This window comes from Sorex fumeus, unplaced genomic scaffold (assembly GCF_029834395.1).
Source record: "Sorex fumeus unplaced genomic scaffold, SorFum_2.1 ptg000130l, whole genome shotgun sequence".
Taxonomy (NCBI): domain Eukaryota; kingdom Metazoa; phylum Chordata; class Mammalia; order Eulipotyphla; family Soricidae; genus Sorex; species Sorex fumeus.
In genome coordinates this window covers 4,800,501-4,823,088 of record NW_026606187.1, presented here as the reverse complement: position 1 = coordinate 4,823,088, position 22,588 = coordinate 4,800,501, and the positions used below count along the sequence as shown (strand labels likewise).

Sequence of the window (22,588 nt, the reverse complement as noted above, 5' to 3'; positions counted from 1 at the left end):
AAGAGATATGTAGGTAGTAGTTTTCTGCCTCAAGAAATTTTTGCTTCAAGGGACAGGTCAGTACCCAATTTAATTAGTAAATTAATAAACAATTAAAGAATTTTTTATTCTAGGAAAAACTCTGAGATATATAAAATTATTAAAACTATGTAAAGCAATAATTAATAAGTTGACTTATAGAGACAGTAATCCCTACAATCCTGTTTTTTGTTTTTTTTTTAATTTTTGGGTCATACCCAGTCACGCACAGGGGTTACTCCTGGCTCTACACTCAGGAATTACTCCTGGCGGTGCTCAGGGGGATCATATGGGATGCTGGGAATTGAACCCGGGTCGGCCACGTGCAAGGCAAACACCCTCCCTGCTGTGCCATTGCTCTAGCCCCCTTACCTGATTTTAAAGAAGTCAATTTCGTAATTACAACCAAGTATATCTCATATTCAAGGCCATGCTTTCTATTCCTAGGGACTCCATCACAAATGGATTATTATTTGATTAGCAGAGGATTTAAGCCTGAAAGCCCAACCCAAATTTAGATGGAAAATTTATGATTTACATTAGTTTCAATTATATCCTGGTATAATTCAGTGGTACTTTTCTTTTTTTTTCCCCTTTATTTTATTTTATTTTTTTTACAGTTGTAAATTTATAATTTTTTGTGCTTTGGTTTCAATTATACAATGATCAGATACCCATCCCTCCACCAGTGCCCATTTTCCACCACCATGGATAATATCCCTCCCACCCCCATCCCCCCATCCCCCCTGTCTCTGTGGCAGGGCAATCCCCTGTGTTCTCTCTCTCCTTTTGGGTGTTGTGGTCTGCAAAAGAGGCATTGAGTGGCAAACATGTTCAGTCCATAGTCTACTTTCGACATGCATCTCCCATCCTGGGAGGATCCTCCAAGCATCCTTCATTTGGTGCTCCCTTCTCTATCTGAACTGCCCTTTCCTCTAGGATACCCGGCTGGCCTCTAAGTTATGGAGTAATCCTCCTGGTGCTGATCTCAGCTATTCTTGGGTATTAATCTCATACTTTGTTACTTTATATCCCCCAGATGAATGCAATCTTTCTATGTCTATCCCTCTCTTTCTGACTCATTTCGCTTAGCATGATACTTTCCATATTGTACCTCAGTGGTACTTTTCTTACAAAGTAACAGAAGTAGGAATATAAGTTCTTAATTCTGGCCTAATGTTGAGCTCTCACTGCAAATAGTGAGCTGCATTTGAAGTTATGTACTCACACTGTTGTCTTCAAAAAATCTGATATAGATCTTATGTATTATTCTATGAAATACAAAGTTCTTCAGATTCCATACTGTAGTCTCCAGACATAAAAGCAAAGTGATGTAAAAACATCCCGCAAAAGCCAATGCAGTCAAAAAATATGCAATTCCATTTTCTTCAAAACTGTAGATATTGTTCTCTACCCCTGAGGATGATTAAAAAAAAAGATAACCTTACTCTATAAACTGATATAGTCTGAGATAAAAGTCAAGATTATCACAAGTAATAAGAATGTGGCAAATAATATTTCATTTATTTATTTAATTTTATTAATAAAAATCATTCTTTTTCTTTCTTTTTTTGGTGACACCCACTGGTGCTCAAGATATACTCCTAACTCTGTGTTCAGGGCACCATATGGGGTGCCAGGGATTGAGCCTAGGTTGGTGTTGTGCAAGGCAAGAACCTGACCCATTGAACTATGGCTTGGGATCTTTAATTTTATTTTATCTGTACCTACAGTTAGTATAAAAGTTACCCTGTAATTAATATTTCTCTTTCTTTAACCAGTTTTGATTGGAGATGATCTTATAGTATACCTAAAGAAATTCAAAGTCTGATTTGTATAAATAGAATAGTAAAGGTAGAAAAATTAAAGACATTCATGAGATTAAGGCATTGCTGTAGGCTATACAGAATTATCTTTAAAGTTTTTCAGAGTGAGAAAAAACTGCGACTAAGAAAAGAATTTAAATAGAAAAAGAATATTAATGATAATATTCATAGGTGGAAAACATATGTTTATATATCTAACATACAATGTTGGTGGTAATGTCATTTGTTTTAGCTTCTATGAAAAACATATGGAGGTTTCTCAAAATGGTAAGAATAGACCTTCCATATGACTTCGTGATTCTGCTCTGCAACCTAAACTTAACAGACTTTTTTATATAAAAGACAAAAACCACTATCCATATAAATACTGATAGAGATTTTTTAAGAGTATAAGGCATTTATAGACTAAAAAGACCAAATTATGACTCTATTTTGGTTAGTTGGGGAGTAATTACTTAACCCTGTCAAACAACAAACAAACATTGTCCTTCTGTTGTTCATCGATTTGCTCAAGTGGGCCCATAACATCTCCATTTTTGAGACTTGTTGTTACAGTGTTTGGCATATTGGATAGGTCACGGGCAGTTTGCCAGGATTTGCTGCAGGCGAGATACTCTCGTTAGCTTGCCGGGCCCTCTGAGAGGGGCGGAGGAATCGAACCCGGCTCAGCCAGGCTGGCTGTGCGCAAGGCAAACACCCTTCCGCTGTGCTATCGCTCCAAAACATTACTTAACCCTAGAAATTATAATTTCACATTGCTCTGATATAGTGACATACAATTACATTTCTCTTTCTGAGGTTGCATATAAATGGCTTGGTTCTAGAAGAGATTATGAATACAGTAGAAATATACTTTCTTTTATGAACCTTTGAATCAATCTAAAAATATGAAATCAGCCAAAATAAGGAAGGTGGAATAGACTACCTTATTTCCCCTGACTTTGATTTGACTGTGAATTATCCTTTCTCTTTATCTGTATCATACTTAAAGCTTAACTTTTACTTTTATTTATTTTATTTAATTTTTTTTTCCTTTTTGGGTCACACCTGGCGATGCACAGGGATTACTCCTGGTTCTGCACTCAGGAATTACCCCTGGCAGTGCTCAGGGGACCATATGGGATGCTGGGAATCAAACCCGGGTCGGCTGCATGCAAGGCAAACGCCCTACCCCCTGTGCTGTTGTTTCAGCCACTATTTAAAATTTTTTAAAAAATTTTTTATTTATGTATTTATTTTGCTTTTTTGGGTCACACCTGGAGATGCACAGGGGTTTCTCCTGGCTCTTCACTCAGGAATTACTCCTGGCGGTGCTCGGGGGACCATACGGGATGCTGGGAATCAAACCCTGGTTGGCCACGTGCAAAGCAAACCCCCCTACCCACTGTGCTATCGCTCCATCCCCCCAATTTTTATTATTTTTTAAATGAATCACCATAAAGTACAGTTACGGACTTATAAACTTTCATGATTATGTTTCAGTCATACAATGATTGAGTAACCATCCCTCCACCAGTGCCCATTCTTCACCACCAATGTTCCCAGTATCCCTTCCACCACTCCCCCAACCCCCCCCCCCCCCCCCCCCACACACACACACCTCTGTGGCAGGCAGATTCCCTTTTAGTCTCTCTCTCCTTTAGGGTGTTGTGGTCTGTGATGCAGGTATTAAGTGCCATCGTGTTCAGTCTATAGTCTACTTTCGGTACACATCTCCCATCCTGAGTGGGTCCTTCAAGCATCCTTTACTTGGTGGTTCCTTCTGTGTCTGAGCTGTCTTTTCCCCCAGCATGTGAGGACGGCTTACAAGCCATGGAGCAATCCCCCTGGTCCTTATTTCTACTATTCTTGGGTGTTAGTCTCTCATTTTGTTACTTTATATACCACAAATGAGTGCAGTCTTCCTATGTCTGTCCCTCTCTTTCTGACTCATTTCACTCAGCATGATACTCTCCATGTTAATCCACTTATATGCAAATTTCATGACTTATCTTTTCTAACAGTTACATAGTATTCCATTGTGTAGATGTACCAAAGTTTCTTTAGCCAGTTATCTGTTCTCGGGTACTTTGGTTTTTTCCAGATTCTGGCTATCTAAACAGTTTAGCATTTATTTTTAAATAAGCTCAATATACTCAACTATAAAATCAGGATTATAGCAGCTAACTTGCCGGTGCTTTGAACAACCAACATAATATGTGCAAAGCCTCTTCCACCTAGTAGATGACTTGGAACTGATTCTAGATCTGGTAGTGACTTAATGAATTTAATCTTGAGGCTTTATTTCCCACCCTGGCCCCAGTCTGTGAAATAATGTTTGGCATAGAATAATTAAATAGCAAACCTGACTATTTCCAGTTAGAGAGTGAACAGGGTGCTCCTAGCTCCCACAATCTAGGCTTAAATACGGAAATCTGGAAAGGAAGTATGTTGTTTTCAAGAAACTTGGGTGCTTCAGATACTCACTTTCTTTAGTGCAGTTTAGATGGACATTTGGATATTTCCTAGAACACATTTTTTTAATTTCATAATCATCAAACACTTTGCTGAGACTCATAACAAAGTTGTAACTTGGAAGTAGCATTAATGCAGTTTTTATAAAATATTTTTTAACAAAGTCAATACCTGTTATTAAAAAATAAAATCAATGATAAAAAGGTAATAAATCTCCCATAAATATTTCCCTTAAGTTAGTTAAACCACTCATAGACAATTACTAACTAGCAGATGATACTTGGGAATGACAAAATTATCAAGTTTATTTGCTTTGACAGCTTTTAGCATAGAACTTTAGAGTTCTAAAGACTCATACACACAGTATTTCCTTAGAATGTGTCTTCTTTCTAGAATGACTGTACTCATTTGTGGAATATAAAGTAACAGAATGGGAGAATAACACCCAAGGATAATAGAGATAAGGGCCAGGAGGATCACTCCATGCCTTGGAAGCCGGCCTCACACGCTGGGGGAAAAGGCAGCTGGGATGAGAAGGAACCACTAAGTGAATGATAGTGGGAGGTCTCACTCGGGATGGGAGATGCATGCTGAAAGTAGACTACGGACCAAACATGATGACCACTTTCTACCTGTATTGCAAACCATGACATCCAAAAGGAGAGAGAGAGTAAAAGGAAATGCGCCTGCCACAGAGGCAGGGAGGGGGGATATGGGGAGATGGAAGGGATACTGGGGAACATTGGTGGTGGAGAATGGGCACTGGTGGAGAGATGGGTACTTGTTCATTGTATGACTGAAACGTAATCACGAAAGTTTGTAAGTATGTAACTGTATCTCATGGTGATTCATTAAAATATATAAAAAATTTAAAAAAAAGAAAAAAGAAGCAATAAAAAATGCAAAGAAAAGTAAAAAGAGAGAAAAAAGTGTCTTCCTCCCCCTACTTTTTTTTTTTTTTGGACAACACCAGCTCAGTGATCATTGATTGCTTCTGGGGTCCATGCAGTATCAGGGGCTGGATGTGGGGCTCCCTCATGGAAAGTATGTGCTCCAGCCCTGCACCTTCCTCCTTCTTTTGGTGTGGGCTTGCTATTAAAATCTGCATCTTGGCTTGGTCCCAAATTTTTCTACTCTATTTCCCATGCAGTACTACAAAATGGAAAAATCGAGAGGTTCTAGATTTCACTTGTTGGCCTCTACATTTAAAAATTTATTGTTAAATCAATGTTATATAAAAACTTTAAACAACTTTTTCACAGATCAACTTTTTAATTTAAAAACAACTTTTTAATTTAAAAAATATAGTAAAGTGTAAAGCATTCATGTCTTCTATCCTCTGGACATTGGGGTATCCTTCGACTTTCTCTTGTTAAATCCAACAGGTTGTGTCATATTTCTTCTATTTGTCCCTTCAAATCAGTACTGTCCTCTTTTAACATTATAGTTTTTGCTCTGGGAGAACTATTCTTTTTACAGAATAATATAAAGGCCTTCTTTGTTTTCTGACTTGGTTGATCTAGGTCTCTGATATGTTTTTCCTGTAGATGAGGTTTCACTAATATGCTCAATTTTGGAGGGGGGGGGGTCTCCCAAGCAGTTAGGGGTGGGGGGTGGAGTTCCTTCTGGCCATTCTCCACCAATCTGGCCGTCAGCCCAAAGCGAGAGCTCAAGCATGTGTTTTGCTCTGATCTTGGAGTGTTGAGAATTACCTGGGGCTAACACAAGAACCTCCCCGGTCACACCTGGCAGTGAATAGGAGCCTCCAGTGGTAGGGCTCAATTTATAAAAATTTATCAAGTTATTCACTTTTTGTGGTTTCTTTTTGTGTGTTTTTGGGCCACATCCAACGGTGCTCAGGACTAATGGGCAGTACTCGGAGGACCATATGGGATGCTGGGAATCGAATCCAGGTTGGCCACGTGCAAGGCAAACGCCCTATCCACTGTGCTATCGCTCCAGCCCAACCTCAAAGTCTTTACTCTTCATTTTCATTTATTTATCTATTGCTTGGAGGAAAGGAAACTTGTTTGAAGTTCTTACCAGAGCGATGTGCAATGGAGTAAACCATTACAGTATAAACGTGGGAAAAGTAGTTAAAGAGGGTGAGCTTGACGTAGGCAGTAGTACTACTAGAAAAGAGAAAGCTTCCAACATACATGAGAGGAACAACGGACCAGCCATACAGCAGAAAGATAATCATTGTTTGCAAAAATCGGAAATTTTCAACAAATGCTTCCACTCCGCAGCATTTGAACACTCCCTGAGACAAAGAACACAGAGAAAGGGCAAGGTGAAGGTGGTGTGAAATAAGTCAGAACATTCAGAAAACAGCAAGCCTTGTCTTTACCAGAGTACAGAATTCGTATGTCAAAGAGTTACTTACATTGCTATTTTTTCTTTTTTATCTTTGCTTTTTGGGTCACACCTGCTCAGGGATTACTCTTGGCAGTGCATGGGGGACACTATGAAATGCCTGGGATCAAATCTGCTGTACTATTGCCCCAGCCCCTGCTCATATTTAAGTTCCTAGTATCTTCTATTCAGAAAAGAACTTTACCTTCTTTACTCATACAACCATATAAAATCCCTGTTTACCCCATTGTATCTTTATATCTCCCTAACCCTCAATATGTACACAACATTAAAGAATTTGCCAAGTTCAGGGCTGCAGATAGGACGTTTGCCTTGCATGCGGCCTACCCAGGTTTGATCCCCGGCATCCCATATAGTCCCTTGAGCACCGCCAGGACTAATTTCTGAGCACAGAGTCAGGAGTAACCCCTGAGCATCGCTGGGTATCACGCAAAAAGTAAAAAAAAAATTGCCAAGTTCATTAATGAGTAAAATCATTACAATGAAATGTTCCATATCATTGTATACAGTCTCACTCTGAAGTACTTTTTTAATATTTAAGTTGGGTTTTTCAGGGGAAGCCTCATTAGGCCGTGATTCTAAACTGTGCTACGGTTCAATTTGATAAAAGATCAGCTTTGGGTGGGGCTTATCAAGGCATAAGTGACAAGTGGTGTTACTCCCTCAAGTGATTTTTGGACGAGGGTGTAATATTGAGAAATTATGTAGGAAGTCAACTTAAAAGACACTTTTAAAAAAGAAACATTTTCTCCAACTGAAATAATATAAGGGAGAACAATTGTATACTGATATTCACACAGTAAGCTACCTGGCATAATAAGTTCAATGGAACTTCAAAATTTCCTTACAAGTATTATTTTAGGATATAATTAAATAAAAATTCCCTTTGGGCAACATAGAAAACGAACCACGGGGCAACCCCAGATAATACTCACCAGTAGCAAGCAGCAATGAATGGAGTAGTAGATGAGATCCCACAGCAAAGCAGAGAACCAGTAAATAAACACATGGACCCCACTGATAAACTGGATATGCTTTGCCTTAGATGTTCTCTCAGTCACTGTCTGTAGGCAAAAGCCACTGATCACAATAGCCATGCCGAAAGCCAAACACAACACCACTCGTATTCCATCTACAGACCTACAGAAGATGAAATAAAAAAGATTAAATAATGGGATAAGCACAGAAAATAGTTTTAGTAGCTACAACTATTTTCAAATGTATATAGCAAGAAAGTAAAATGAAATATCAACACCCAATTCAAGTAGCACTGTAGCACTGTCCTCCTGTTATTCATTGATTTGCTCGAGTGGGCACCAGTAACGTCTCCATTGTAAGACTTATTGTTACTGTTTTTGGCTATCGAATATGCCACGGGGAGCTTGCCAGGCTCTGCTGTGTGGGTGGGATACTCGGTAGCTTGCTGGGCTCTCTGAGAGGGACAAAGGAATCGAACTCTGGTTGGCTACATGCAAGGCAAACGCCCTACCCCCTGTGCTATTGCTCCAGCCCCCCAATTCAAGTAAAAGAAAAGAACATACATACATTTTGTGAGTAGTATAATCAAGAGGCTGAGGCTTATTAAAAACTTGAATGGAAGCACTGGGACCAGAAAGTGACATAAAAAGAATGTTGTCTAACACTGCCACGGATATTGCAGCTGAATGGTATGCCTCATTATTGAATAAAATAGTTAATACTGTTCTGTTTTGCTCAGCCTTAATGGAAAATGCGATAATGGAGAAAGCATGACATGCTTTAGTTTCCACTATATACTTAGTTATATTACCTAGAATAAAGAAAGACTGGTCAGTGAAGCAACATATTATGATTACCTACTCCTTAGAAGTAAAAGACCCTAAATTTCCTATTATCTGTCCCTAACTTCCTGGAATGACTTACTCTTCATTTTCTCAAAAGTTTTATGGCAGGGGGTATGGTGCCACCAGCAGGCTAATCTGTACCTGTGAGGCGAGTGCATCAGCAGCCTGATGGCGCCTTCAGACTTCCAGATACCCCAAAATTGCTGCTGTGCCTTTGGCCAGACCCCAATAGCTTGGCACAAAGTCTACCAAGAAAGTAAATGGCCAAAAATTAGGTATGTGGGAGACACACCCACAAACCACCTCCGGCTCAGTTATATAATTGGAGGCATGGCCTCTCTGGCTCCTGATCGAATTGCTTAACGGTCATACTCCCAGAGAATCAGAAACAAATCTCAAAACCCAGCGGCTTTTGGCAGAAATGCGTCCTGTCCCTGCAGTAGGTTACTGGTGCCGGACCACCCGAGGTGGGACTAGGTTTCTTGCCTTGGCCTGTTCCCCCTGGCGGCCTAGTGGCCATCATCCTCCAGAGGCCATTGGGCAGTCAGGTTTGGGCCCTCAGTGACAAGACATGTGGGGCCTCATGGGATGGGGGTGGAGTCGGCCCTTTCCTCCCCACCCCAATGAGACCTGATTCGCCACCCATGAACGACCTTTCTGGCTCCTGATCAAGCTGCTTAACGGCCATGATCCCAGAGACTTAGGAACAAATCTCGAAACCCAGCAGGTTTTGGCAGAAATCCCTCCAGATTTAAGTGTTAAAATTTTGGAATTTCAAAATCACGTGGCCACTACTGCAGCCATGCAACTTCATATGTTATTCTTAACCAGCAATAGAAAACAAATTGTCTACTGTTGACTTTTCAGCAGATCTGAGTGTTGGGGTAAAATCCCAAATAATAATGGTGGGACTGGTGTCAAAATATTGAGTGTAATCAAAGTAGAGAGAGAGTAATGTGGAAATTGTCTACCCCACAGGTGGGGGAGGGTGCGGGAATGGGGGTCTACTGGGGTTTTTGGTGGTGGAGAATGGGCACTGGTGAAGGTACAGATGTTTCATTGTATGATTGAGATTTAAACCCGAAAGCTTTGTAACTGCCCTTACTTTGATTCAATAAATAAAATTATAAAAAATGAAAAAAAAGTAAGGTGGAGTTCATGCCCAATTCAATCAGCTAATCAGTGGCTGAATAAATAGCAGTACTCCTACATAAAAAAAAATTCTATGGCATTACTAATCACTAAAGTAAGATCATAATATATCCTACAATTAACCCCCCCCAATAAATTAAGAATTTCTTCTTCCTTCCATAAATTGGATAATCTTTATTGAGATACCTTCAATTAGCTTATTCATTTATATTCAAATAAAATTATTTTGGGTAAAATTTTCATTTAATTGTGCTTTCCAAATACAGAATTTCAACTTCTTTTTAAAAATATTATTTAAGAATGCTGTCTTTTTGGATATAGTTACTATACTTTCTTTAATTATTTACACATTTTTATGAGTGCTTTTCTTATACTTCTAATAGCCAGTGTAAAGTCTTTTGTCTAAACCCTTGGTTTTGGATTATTAAACATCACTACTAGAGAGACAATAGCAGGAGTTAAGGAGCTTCCCTACCTGGGGTCAACCCAGTTTGATCTTCAACCCCACATTTCATCCCTTGAGCACTGCCCAAGGTGATCTCTGAGCACAGAACCAGGAGTAAGCTCTGAGCATTGCTGAGTATATGCCTCTAAACAAACAAACAAACCAACAAACAAACAAGAACACCCCCCTCCCTAAATGGATTATCAAGCAGTGGTGGGATTTTTAGGGAGAATGAATATTGGACCAGAGGTGACATAGAGTCAGGGGTGGTGGTGGGTAGTCACGTGCACTTTGGTGGTGGTGCAGAGACTTTGTACATTAATATTATAAATACTAACACGATTATAGTCTTATCACCTATACTATAATAAAAATTTAAAAAAATTGTTTACTAAATTCAACATTTGTTATCTCTCCAGGACATTTTCTGTTGGGTGTTCCCCCCTGTGTATGGATCACATTGCTTCTTCTCTCTCTTATTTTTTCTGAGACTGTAATAACAAAGTATCAGGAACTGAATGGTTTATACAGAAATTTTCTTACAGAGGTCTAAGGTTAAGGAACTGGCATTGTTCATTTCTTTCTGATGGCCTTTTGCTTGACTTGCAGATGGTTGTCTTATCCCTGTGATTCACACAGTCTTTTTGAATTCCCTTGTATCTGTGTTCTAGCATCCTTTTCTTATATAATAACCTTTTTTTTACACCAGCCCTATTGGATCAGGGTCTACCTAACTGACTTTGCTTTAATTTCCTTCTTTGAGAAATATATATGCAAATACAATCAAATTCTGCGGTACTGAGAGTTAGCAAGTCAACGTATGAATTTTACAGGGACACAATTCAGCTTTCACTGCCCTTTCTGTTGTTACTATTGAAACTGTGATTTTATATATACAATGGGCTAGACTGCTTAGCTGTAAGAAAAGATTAAACTGCAGTTGGCTGCAGCTTGTATCGAACTGGAGGGTATCATGCTGAGTAAAGTGAAATCAAAAAGAGGACAGATTGGAATAGGGAGGGGATCATTGAGTCAATTATGTTTGGAGGAATCATTCAGGATGGGAGAAGTGTGCTGAAAATAGATAAAGGACCAAACGTGATAGCTTCTCAATATCTATATTGCAAAATCATAATGCCCAAAAGTAGAAAGAGAGAGTATGGGAGAAATTGTCTGCCATAGAGGCAGGGGGAGGGTTGGAGTGGGGTGGGGATACTGGGCACATTGGTAGTGGAGAATGTGCACTGGTGGAGGGATGGATATTCAATCATTGTATGACTGAATCTCAAACATGAAAGTTTTGTAACTGTATCCCATGGTGATTCAGTGAAAAAAAAAGAGAGGACAGATTACTGAATAACTTCATGCCTATGTGGAGTATACAGTAATATAGTGATGGAATAAACAATAGCTAATTATAACATACTTAGAGAGTTTGCCTATAGAATTCCGTTTACTAAGGCGAGGTGGCAAGGTGACACTAGGAATCATAGTAGATGACACTCTGGTGGTAGTTGGGATGTAGTGACACTGCAGTCCCCAAATGTTTCTAGTAACATCATCAGAAATCAACTTGCCTTGATTTGACAAAACGTTCTAAAGGAATCCATCTATCAAGCCTTCTGCCACCTGTTCTTCAAGTGGTCAGTACAGTAACGGGCAACTTCAGCTCTTGGAACAAACACCACACCTTGGGAGAGCTAAGAGAAACACTTTTGCACAAATCTTATTTTAAAATTTGCACTAATATGCTGTTTTAACTCATTACCTGTCTTCTGAAAGATTGAGGACATTTTGGTTTCTGATCTCTCTGCTTTTAAGATACTAGTTACTAATTAGGCGGAAGGGAAGATTGTGAATGGAAAGCCAAATGCTAATTTAAACTCCTAATTTACAAGTGACTAAGTTCTTCCTCTAACAGCACTCTGTGTTTGCTATGGGTCTTACCTTTAACTTCCAAAATTTTTTGATTCTTGGACTTTAGAAAAATCTGAAGGTTCTTTATGAGATTCAGAGTTAAATCAGAATTCCCTGAAACTGAGTATGGCACAGTAGTTTGACCGTATTGACTCAAATCCAGTTCTCTGCTAGGCATGTCATAGTTTATGCCTACAGTCAATATGAGATAGGTAGTGACAGTCAAATTTACTATTATCTGTAGCAACACCATCTTCCAGCTCCGCCAACTGAATAGTGCTCTCTTTATAAACATGGAACAGAACTGCTGGCGGTAAAGTGAAAACTATGAAGAGGAGATAAACAGCATTATAATGTCTGCTCACTCTGATAGATGGTTCATATTTTATAGCAGAAGATAGATGTACACAATACAAATACATCCGTGAATCAAAGTCAAGAAAATAAGATGGTTTCATTTTATATAGTGTTAAGAAAAAAGAATTCAGATCTGATTTCTAAAGCAACTACATTAGAGTTCATAAAAATTATTATATTCATCAAGATATGCAGTATTCTCATGCTAAAATTACTATAAATATTTTATTCAACATTAAACCACAATCTATTTTTTTATTTTAAAGTAAAGTATTCCTATAAAGCAAATATAACTGTTACCCTTTACCAGATTTCATACACATACTCTGGCTCATAGTGAGAAAATGTTTCTCATATGATGAATCAATATCTTCTAACTTAGGTATTATCTTAGAACTAAACAAAGTAAAAATTTAGGAGAACATGGATGAAAACTTTAATACAGTATTTCAGAGAAACAACAATGGTGAGAGAAGCAGTTGCAATCTGTATTTAGAACTTGTTTCTTGTGCTTCAAGAAATTTAAGGAGGTTGCATTTCAGACTGTTTCATCACTGGCATTCTTATATGGCTGAAGTCTAAACATCTCTTATGTTCAGTTATTAAACACTATATATATATATTACACGTAAGCAAAACATACAAACATAGGTTTATTCTTAGAGAGTATACTCACCCCGGTATTAAATTTAATGGTAGCAATTTCATTCAATCTAGAAGATATTTGTCTCTCATAAGTACTGTGTATATCCATTTCTGTCTTCATTTCTTGTTTTATCTCTTGTTCTTCCAAGTGAGAGGGTGAGGAATTCTGAATATTCATAGAGGAATCTACCATCATATTTACTCTATAGACAGATAAACAGACAGAAAGTACAAAGCACTTCACTTTGACCATGGCCTCAGTTAGTTTCTTCTGTTTGTTTTGGGCCCTACTCCATAGTGCTCAGGGCTTACCCCTGTCTCTGCTCTCAGAGATCACTCCTGGTGAGCTTGAGGGACCATATGTGGGGTTCCAGGAATCAAGTGCAGGTCAGCCATGTGCAGGCCTTACCCACTTGTACTATCTCTCTGGCCCCGCCTCAATCCATTTTATCTGGATAAAATAAAGTAAGATTCCAAAATGGGAAGACTGCTTCATGTTTCTCACTGGTGTATTGTAGAGACATGGCATGAGAAATCTGATTCTTAACACACTAGAGGACTGCTGTCAGTTTATGGTATAGTTTCTACCACTTTGTGGCAATTGGAGGAAAACAAATACAATGCATTTTATGATGTTTCACTAATTTGGAATATATTAAAATGAAAGGACTTACTTTTTGTAGGATAACACTGTTTTGTCCTTCCTGCATAGCCTCAGGTAGTTTAGGTTTATTGGGTTGCTTCCCTCACAGTGCTCCCATTCCTCTGTGTTTATTTGTAACTTCTTACTTTGTGCTCTGTTGGCTTGTAAATATTGTTTTTCTCTTCTCCCTAAGTTCTTTGCATAGTTTATTCAGAGCAATGTCCTTTTTGTATGGACACAAGAACACATGCTTTTGTAATGTGACTCTCAGTGATATTTCCCTCCTGGGCATCTGTTCTCTCACCTAAGCCTCAGCTGCCTTTACTTCCCTAGTGCCCCCAAAAGCAGGGTCCTGAAGAGGGACTGGATGGAACCAGCACAAGCAGTAAGCTATGTGCTACCCTGGCATCAAGATGGGCCTGGCTGAAGTGCCATAATGCTTAACTATAAGTTAAGAGCTTGGTCATGGACAAATGCTGTCATGATCCAAAAAGCAATAACTAGATTTGGACCCTGCTAGGGTTGGGAAAGATTAATCTGGCCTGAGCTCTGTAGTCTGAGTCTGTGGCAAGATGTTCCCAGGAAAGCTGCTCTACAAGCCTCAAAGTTATCTCTTACTGTGTCCATACAAAAATAACTAATATTGATATGTTGATAGTTATTGGATGGACTGAGGAAAGGAGAAAAACACCTTAAGAGGTATTTTGCCCTTGGGCAGTCAGGAAGGGCTTTGGAATGCCTTTTAGGTAGTGTTCCCTTTGAACCTGGTGGGTCCTCAAGAAGAGCTTTCTTATGTTGTTTTGGCTACCTGACTGGGTGCAGTGTCAGCCTAGAGTGCAGGGCAGTTGGAGAGGTAAGAGAGCTGGATGGAGAGAGAAAGCAGGGCAGCATGATGGACCCTGGAGAGGCTAGCAAGGGGGACAGAGAGAAGAATGTAGAAGAATACAGGAGCAGGCACGTGGAGAGAGAGAGAGAGAGAGAGAGAGAGAGAGAGAGACCAGGCTGCGAGATGGAGCGGAGAGATGAGCAGAAGAGACAGAAGGAGACGGGAATGAGGAACAGTGTGAGACCAGAAAGGGAGGCTCAGAGAGACTGGGGCAGGCGCGTGGGGAGAATGGAATAAACGGTAACTGATCAATCAACCGGTTTGGCCCTCGTTTCGTCCACTGTCTGCCCAAGGGCCCGGGCTGCCCCAGCTGGGTGAGCGGCACCCCAAACGCTCGCAGCTAGGGGAAGAGCTGTTGGGGCCTCCCCCTGGCTGCCCTCAGATAGAACAGCGGTAGGACGTTTGCCTTGCATGCCTCTGCCCCTCTCGGAGAGCCCAGCAAGCTACCGAGATTATCTCGCCCTCAAGGCAAAGCCTGGCAGGCTCCTCTGATGTATTCAATATGCCAAACACAGTAACAACAAGTCTCACAATGGAGACGTTACTGGGCCCGCTTGAGCAAATAGATGAGGACAGTGCTACAGTGTTACACAATAAAAATAACATTTTTGGAATTAAAACTTTATGAAGTGATAGGAACAGTGAATAGTACAGTTTCTTACTACTGCCTCTATCAGAAATTGGATCTTTGGATGTGGATATTTGAGAATCAGTTCCTATATTGATCTATACACATAAAGAATAAAATATACATACTGTATATATTATTATAATTGATGGAAGAAACTATTAAGTAGAAAAAAAACATCGTGTGTTGCTTTAGTCAAAATGCTTGCTAGAAAGTACATGATTTTTCCATGAGACTCAAACTTTTTTTTTTTGCTTTTTGGGTCACACCCAGTGATGCTCAGGGGTTACTCCTGGCTCATGCACTCAAGAATCACTCCTGGTGGTGCTCGGGGGACCATATGGGATGCTGGGAATCGAACCTGTGTCGGCCATGTTGGCTGCGTGCAAGGCAAAGGCCCTACTCGCTGTGCTATCGCTCCAGCCCCGAGACTCAAACTTTAACAACAAATTTGAAAGGTACCTGTCCAGATGGCAAGCTGGATGTGGGGCACAGGGAGGGAACCTGGGAACTCTGGTGGAGGGAAGTTGATAGCGGTGGGATCAGTACTGGAACAGTGTATGTCTAAAACTCAATTATGAATAACTTTGTAAATCATGTTGTTTTAATAAAATAAAACCTGGGGAGGGGCACACCTGTCAATGCTCAGGGGTTACTCCTATCTGTGCACTCAGGAGTCACTCTAGATGGTACTCTGGGAACCATATGGGACACAGGGGATTGAACTTGGATTGGCTGTGTGCAGAGCAAGTGCCCTACCTTCTATCTCTCCAACCTCATAAAATAAAAAAAAATAAGAAAGAAAACACATGATTTCCTTTTCTGCCTTTGCATATGTTCAACCTTTTTTTTTTTAAATATCCCTATGGCCTGAATTCTCCACTATTTAAAAACCACATATAAAATATATTAAAAAACTAGAAGAAGTCATGAATAATCTTCTCCATTGCCCTTCTGGAAGATGTGATAGATCCATCAGGACTTCGGAGGGCAGTCATCTTCGTCTTGTAGTTGGCGAAGAACAGGCGGATGTTGCGAATTCTTTTCCCGGCTTCTGCCCCATCCACCAGCACTGCTGCTTTTTTCTCTTTGAGGTCTTCCTTGATCGCGTCTCTGCACTGTTTTGTGAGCTCTGATGTTCTCTTGCAGTTGCCTGAGGCATGTACCAAGCCACTTGGTGAATAAGCTCAAGAGTTTTGGGCTTTTTTTGTGGTTCTCTCTCTCTTGGCTTTCCTCGCACAATCATGGAGGTGCTGAACCAGTCGATTGCATTCCTCGTCTATGTTGTCAATAATGGCATCTTCCCATGTTGCCGCAACAGAGCCAAAGAGCTCCCAGTTGGTGGTCGTTCTGGGAGTTCTCTTCTTAAACTTTGTATTCCTTTCTCCCTGCTCTGTGAAGTAGAATTTCGCACGAAGGAGATGGTGGTTTGATCCCATTTGGAATCTTGGGATAACAGCAACATCAGTCAGGCAAAACCGTCGATTGAATATGATGTGGTCAATTTCGTTGTGGAACCGTATCCAACATTTAGATTCAGCCTTCTGAAACTGTGAGTTACCATGGATGGTCTTGGTTGACATGATGAACTCAGACAGTCTCTCACCCTGTTCATTCCATTCTAGGCCATGGGTCCTGAAGTGGAGTTCTTTGGCTAATCTTCTCGGTCCTATCTTGGCATTAAAATTGCTGACAGTGATCTTGTAGAAGGTGTGGTCTTCTTTATAGAACTTCTCCAGCTCCATGTAGAACTTCTCAATTTCTTTTTCGCCCTAATTGGATGTTGGTGCATAGACAATGAAGATAGAAACTGCCGGCAGTGAGCCACATCTATTCAAGTATAATTGTCTGATTAGGGTTGTTAGGCATTCGAATGAATCAATGCTCATGGCTCAGTTGTGTTGACAAGGACACCGACACCACCGGTGCCTCTTTTGTCGCATGTTCCAAGGAACAGTTCTTTTCCAGTATCGAAAACGGTGTGATGTGATTGATGCCTTCTCATCTCGGTCAGACCAATGATGTCATACTTGATCTTTCATGCTTGTACTTTGTTTTGGCAGCCTAGTTTGGCCTTGAGATTTTATCAGCCTCTCTTTCCACATGCTTCTCAACGCTGCCGTATTCAGGGTCAGGGAAATGAGATCCATTGTATTTACTGGATTTGGCACATCGAATACACTATGAATAGTTTGCCAGGCTCTGCCATGTGGGTGGGATATTCTCAGTAGCCTGAAAACACAAATAAACTTTACAGGTGTTCCTATTCAGGCATATGTGCTGGTATGATACTCTCAGTAGCCTGCTGGGTTCTCTGAGAGCGAGAATTAGAGAATAAGAAGTTGCGTGGCACCCTTTGCACATATGAAAATACTCACCAGTTAGTTCTTTGGAAGTTTTTTTTTTTTTTTTTTTTGCGTCACACCCGGCGATGCTCAGGGGTTACTCCTGGCTCATATGAGATGCTGGGAATCGAACCTGTGTCGGCCACGTTGGCTGCATGCAAGACAAATGCCCTACCCACTGTGCTATTGCTCCAGCCCCTCTTTGGAAGTTTTGAGGAAGACTTTTGATACTATTTTGATTAGTAACAGATTAATTTCTCTTCATCTGTTATGAAGAGAACAGTTATGATGAACACAGGTTTAAAGTGAAAATGTAGAAAACAAACTTACAGGCAAAGAGTTGCCCAAAAAAGGTCACAGTGCCACATTCCTTTGAGATACATGAGCTCTTTGAAGAGAAGGTGAGACAGTAACCGGAAGTAGATATCCAAGGCCCCACCCAGAGAAGCCTGGACCCTCCCCCCCCCGAAAAAGGGTGAGCTACAGAAGAATCTATGAGATTATAAAAGACCATCAACAGTGCAAGGAGTGAGGTTATGAGAAGATCATCACATTGCAAGGCAATACTTAGGTTAACTTTTATGCATGCAAAACTCCATTAAAAATTTTTGGAAGAATTGTCTAAAAGCTCCTCCCAAATGCATTCAGGGCTTGCTTTTCAAACCTGTGTTCTCCTTTGAACATATTATTTCGCCTGCTTGTTAATATTGAAAGAAAGAGATGGGCTGGAGCGATAGCACAGCGGGTAGGGCCTTTGCCTTGCACGCAGCCAACATGGCCAACACAGGTTCGATTCCCAGCATCCCATATGGTCCCCTGAGCACTGCCAGGAGCAATTCCTGAGTGCATGAGCCAGGAGTAACCCCTGAGCATCGCCGAGTGTGACCCAACAAGCAAAAAAAAAAAAAAAATTTAAGAAAGAGAAGATGCAAAGAAATGGAAATATATACCTTGCGCCTGGACTGATAAGAATAACATTATTAAAATGACCATCTAGGGATTGGAAACTTGCATGTGGCAGGCCCCTGCTGACTCCCCAGCAACAATCCTGAACACTGCCAAGGCTGATTCTGAGCACAGAACCAGAATAAGCTCTGAGCACTGCCAGGTATGGCTCCAAAACCAAAAAGTAAAATAAAACATTTTACCTAAAGACTTACTGCTGGTTCTGCTCAGGGATTACTCCTGATGCTAGGGGTACCATACGCCCTGCTGAGGATTGATCAGAGGTTGGCTGTGTGGAAGTCAAGTTCTGTATATAACCACTGCACTATCTCTCTGTCTCATGTATCTCCTTTGGATTTAGTGTTTTTTGTTATTTGTGTAAATACCTAGGAGTGGGTTGCTGGAACTTATATAGATATGTTTTTAAATTTTTGGAAAAATCTCTCTGCTGTTTTCCATGGAGACTGAGCCAGTTTACATTGCCACTGAGAGAGAATGAGGGCTCCTTTTTCTCCACATCCCTGTCATAACTTATTATTTATGGCCCTTCTGATAGAGGTCATTCTTGGAGCTCTGAGGTGATCTCGGCGTTGTTTTGATTTTCCTTTTCCGTTTCCTTTTATAATAACTGATTATGAGTTCCCCCCATGTTTTTGCTGGCTATATATATGTCATTTCTCGTGAAATGTTTACTGAGCTATTATCCCCATTTGGAATGAGAGTGTTTGCTTCTTGTGTGGCTGAGTTCTGAGATATTTATTTAGATAGTAGTCATTTGTCAAATGCATGGTATGCATGTATTTTTTCACTCAACAGAATGTCTTCTTTTTTTTTTTTTTTGTCACACCCAGCGATGCTCAGGGGTTCCCCCTGGCTCTGCACTCAGGAATCACTCCTGGCGATCCTCAGGGGAACCAAATGGGATTCTGGGAATCAAACCCATGTTGGCCGCGTGCAAGGCAAATTCCCTACCCACTGTGCTTTTGCTTCAGCCCCCAGAATGTTTTCTTGTTGTAACAATAGTTTATTTTGCTGTGCAGAAGCTTTCTATTTTGACTGAATCTTATTTATTTATTTTTGCTTTTGATTTCCTTGCTCATGGGCCCCAGACAGCCGAAGACAGCATTATCATGGAGTATGTATACTATAATATATTTGATTCTACGCTTTTCTAGTCTTGGTTTCAGACTCACATTACACTCTTTAACCCATTTTGACATATATTTAGTATGTGATGTGAGATAATGATCCAATTTCATTCTTCTGCCGATGGCTAGTTATTTTCAAGCACCAGTATTGAAGAGAATTTCCTTCTTCATTTTATGTTCTTGGACTTTTTTTTTTGTTCTTGGCTTTTTTTTTGTTGTAAACTGACTGCTCATCTACATGAAAGTTTATTTCTGATCTCTAAGTTTTCTTTCTTTGTTCTGCTTTATTTGCTTTTATTCCCATACCACACTGTCTATAATTTATATTTATATTCTTACATTTTACTTGCTACTATAAGTTAATAAATTAAGATTTTAATTCATATAATCAGTCTCTTATGAGTTTAATTCATGTAAATAGATGATCCAAAAGCAGTTTTGTGGCACTGAAATTAGTAAATCTCTAAGTGTAAGAGATTTCAGGACTAAGCTTTGTATGAGAAAAGGACATTTTGTGAAAACTTTTAACAGCTAATCAGCTCACTCGCTTTATCTAGTTATGGCCTGAGTTTCCTAATCATTTTTATTTTGAAATTTTTCTCAGTGCAATAAACAGATAATATTCATACTAAATCCATTATGAAAATAATATTGGGTAAAAAAAATAAAGACATTTATAGTACAGAAATTTAAAGGAATTTCTACATACTGAGAGTTTGGACTAGAAATTTCTATGATTATACTTTGATTGTTTTCCTTGACTCATTTTTTTGGGAAGGGGTTGTCACACTCAACTGTGCTTGGTTGCTATTCCTGGATTTTGCTCAGATATCATGTCTGGAAGTGCTGGGCGGGGGGGTGGTGTCCATGCAGTGCTGGGAATTGAACCCAGTGTCTTACACAAGCATGGTAAGTGTAACTCTTAAATTCTCTACCCCAAAAACCCTAGCTCAAAATCTTTATATATCTCCAGTTAGATATATGGAAATATATTGGTATAAAATATTAATATACTCAGATTATTTGATTCTAATATGGGTGAACATTGAAGATATAAAGTGATATTTATATACATTAAACATCGACACACATATAATATGTTCAAACATACATACATACTTTTTTTTACAGTACTGGAATCAAACTCAGATCTTATGTAAGCAAAGCAAGCACTGTATCACTGATACAAATCCTCAGTCAACACACACATATGTTTGTGCCTGCATAAATGCATACATAGATACATATCTACAAATAGGGTGGGGTTTGCTTTCAAATTGCTATGGATTTCAGGAGTAGAACTTTGTTTCTTTTATGGTCATTATTACTCACTTAAGGAATACTTGTTGTATTGTAGTGATTGAAGCACCAAAACTGGCAATGCCCAGCTCACTTTTTTTCTTTTCGAGATCAGTAAATAGAGCTTCAAATCTGGAAGGAGAGGAAGAAAGAAAAACAAAGATCTAGAGCCAGTCTAGATATATATCTTTATGCATTTTTAGTTCACTAAATTTTCAAGAAAATTCAATTTTTGGAAATATGGGCTGGAGCGATAGTACAGTGGTAGGGCGTTTGCCTTGCACGCAGCCAACATGGCTGACCCAAGTTCGATTCCTCCATCCCTCTCGGAGAGCCCAACAAGCTATGGAGAGTATCTCGCCCGCACAGCAAAGCCTGGCAAGCTCCCCGTGATGTATTCGATATGCCAAACTCAGTAACAAGCCTCACAATGTTATTGGGCCCGCTCGAGCAAAAATTGATGAACAACGGGAGGAAAGTGACAGTGACAGTGATGAGCTTTTATTTTTCTCCCCATTTTGTACTTAATTTTAAGGCCCAGTTACATGCTCCATTTTTTCTTTTTTCTGGTAGGGCCTCTTAGGTAATGCTACTCATGACAATAGTAAACCAAGCAGGTAAGATAGTTCAGTGCCAGGAATGACAATGTGGTGTTGCTTGGGTTGAGCAGTGCTGGGCTCTGGCACAGCTTCTGGGGTTGCGCTTGGTGGTCACTAGGACTTTAGACAATGGTACTCAAGGAACATATGATGCCAAACATTGAACTTGGAGCCTTTAGCCCTTTATGCTCTTTGGCACCTGCCTTATCTTCTAGTTTTCCTCCTTGTATTAAATATTTAAGATAGATGGTAGCCCTTTTATCATTTTAGGTATAATTCAATCAGGATGAAACTGAAACAATGTGATTTAACTTACACCAGAAGTGTTTTTTTTATGATCCTAAGCTAAAACTCTGCATACAGTAAACAACAGTTTCTCTAGTTCCCTTTCCCCTCAAGTTCACTTTTACTTCTTTATATCTTAATAGGTTTACCTATTCCCTATGTCTTATATAAATTGGAATCACAATATTTGTTTTGGCTTATTTAATGTAGCATAATTCTTTCTAGGTTCATGTTAAAGTAGCACTGTAGCACCGTCCTCCCACTGTTCATCAATTTGCTCGAGCGGGCACCAGTAGCAGCTCCATTGTGAGACTTGTTGTTACTGTTTTGGCATATCGAATACACCACAGGGAGCTGGTTTCATAGCGCAGTGGGTAGGGTGTTTGCCTTGCATGTGGCCCACCTGGGTTTGATTCCTCCATCCCTCTCGGAGAGCCCAGCAAGCTACCAAGAGTATCCCGCCCACACGGCAGAGCCTATATGTTAAAATACATAAAGAAATCATTATATTCTTTTTAGAATAATGAATAATGAAAAATGAATAACACTCATTATGGACATATATGTTGCTTATTCATTCATTCATTTATCTGTGGACATTTGGGTTTTCTACCTTTTGATTTTTTGAATATGCTGGTATAAGTACTGGAAATAAAATATTTTATCTAAGCCCTGTTTTTTAAAACTTTGGGCATGCATCTAGAAGTGGAATAGCTGAAACAGTTAAGTTTCTGAGGAACTATCTTATTGTTTTCTTTTCTTTTCTTTTTTTTTTTCTTTTTGAGTCACACCTGGCA

General features: G+C 39.7%; 1 protein-coding gene across 1 annotated transcript in view; it reads right to left on the bottom strand.

The window, feature by feature from the left end:
- LOC130045925 (phospholipid-transporting ATPase ABCA3-like) overlaps window positions 1–22,588 on the bottom strand; it is a 105,407-nt gene that overhangs the window by 16,337 nt on the left and 66,482 nt on the right. The window contains 8 exon segments of the mRNA XM_056138807.1: window positions 1,210–1,434; window positions 4,311–4,435; window positions 6,302–6,561; window positions 7,610–7,814; window positions 8,220–8,463; window positions 12,042–12,336; window positions 13,045–13,216; window positions 20,941–21,039. Coding sequence (XP_055994782.1) covers window positions 1,210–1,434; window positions 4,311–4,435; window positions 6,302–6,561; window positions 7,610–7,814; window positions 8,220–8,463; window positions 12,042–12,336; window positions 13,045–13,216; window positions 20,941–21,039 — 1,625 coding nt within the window.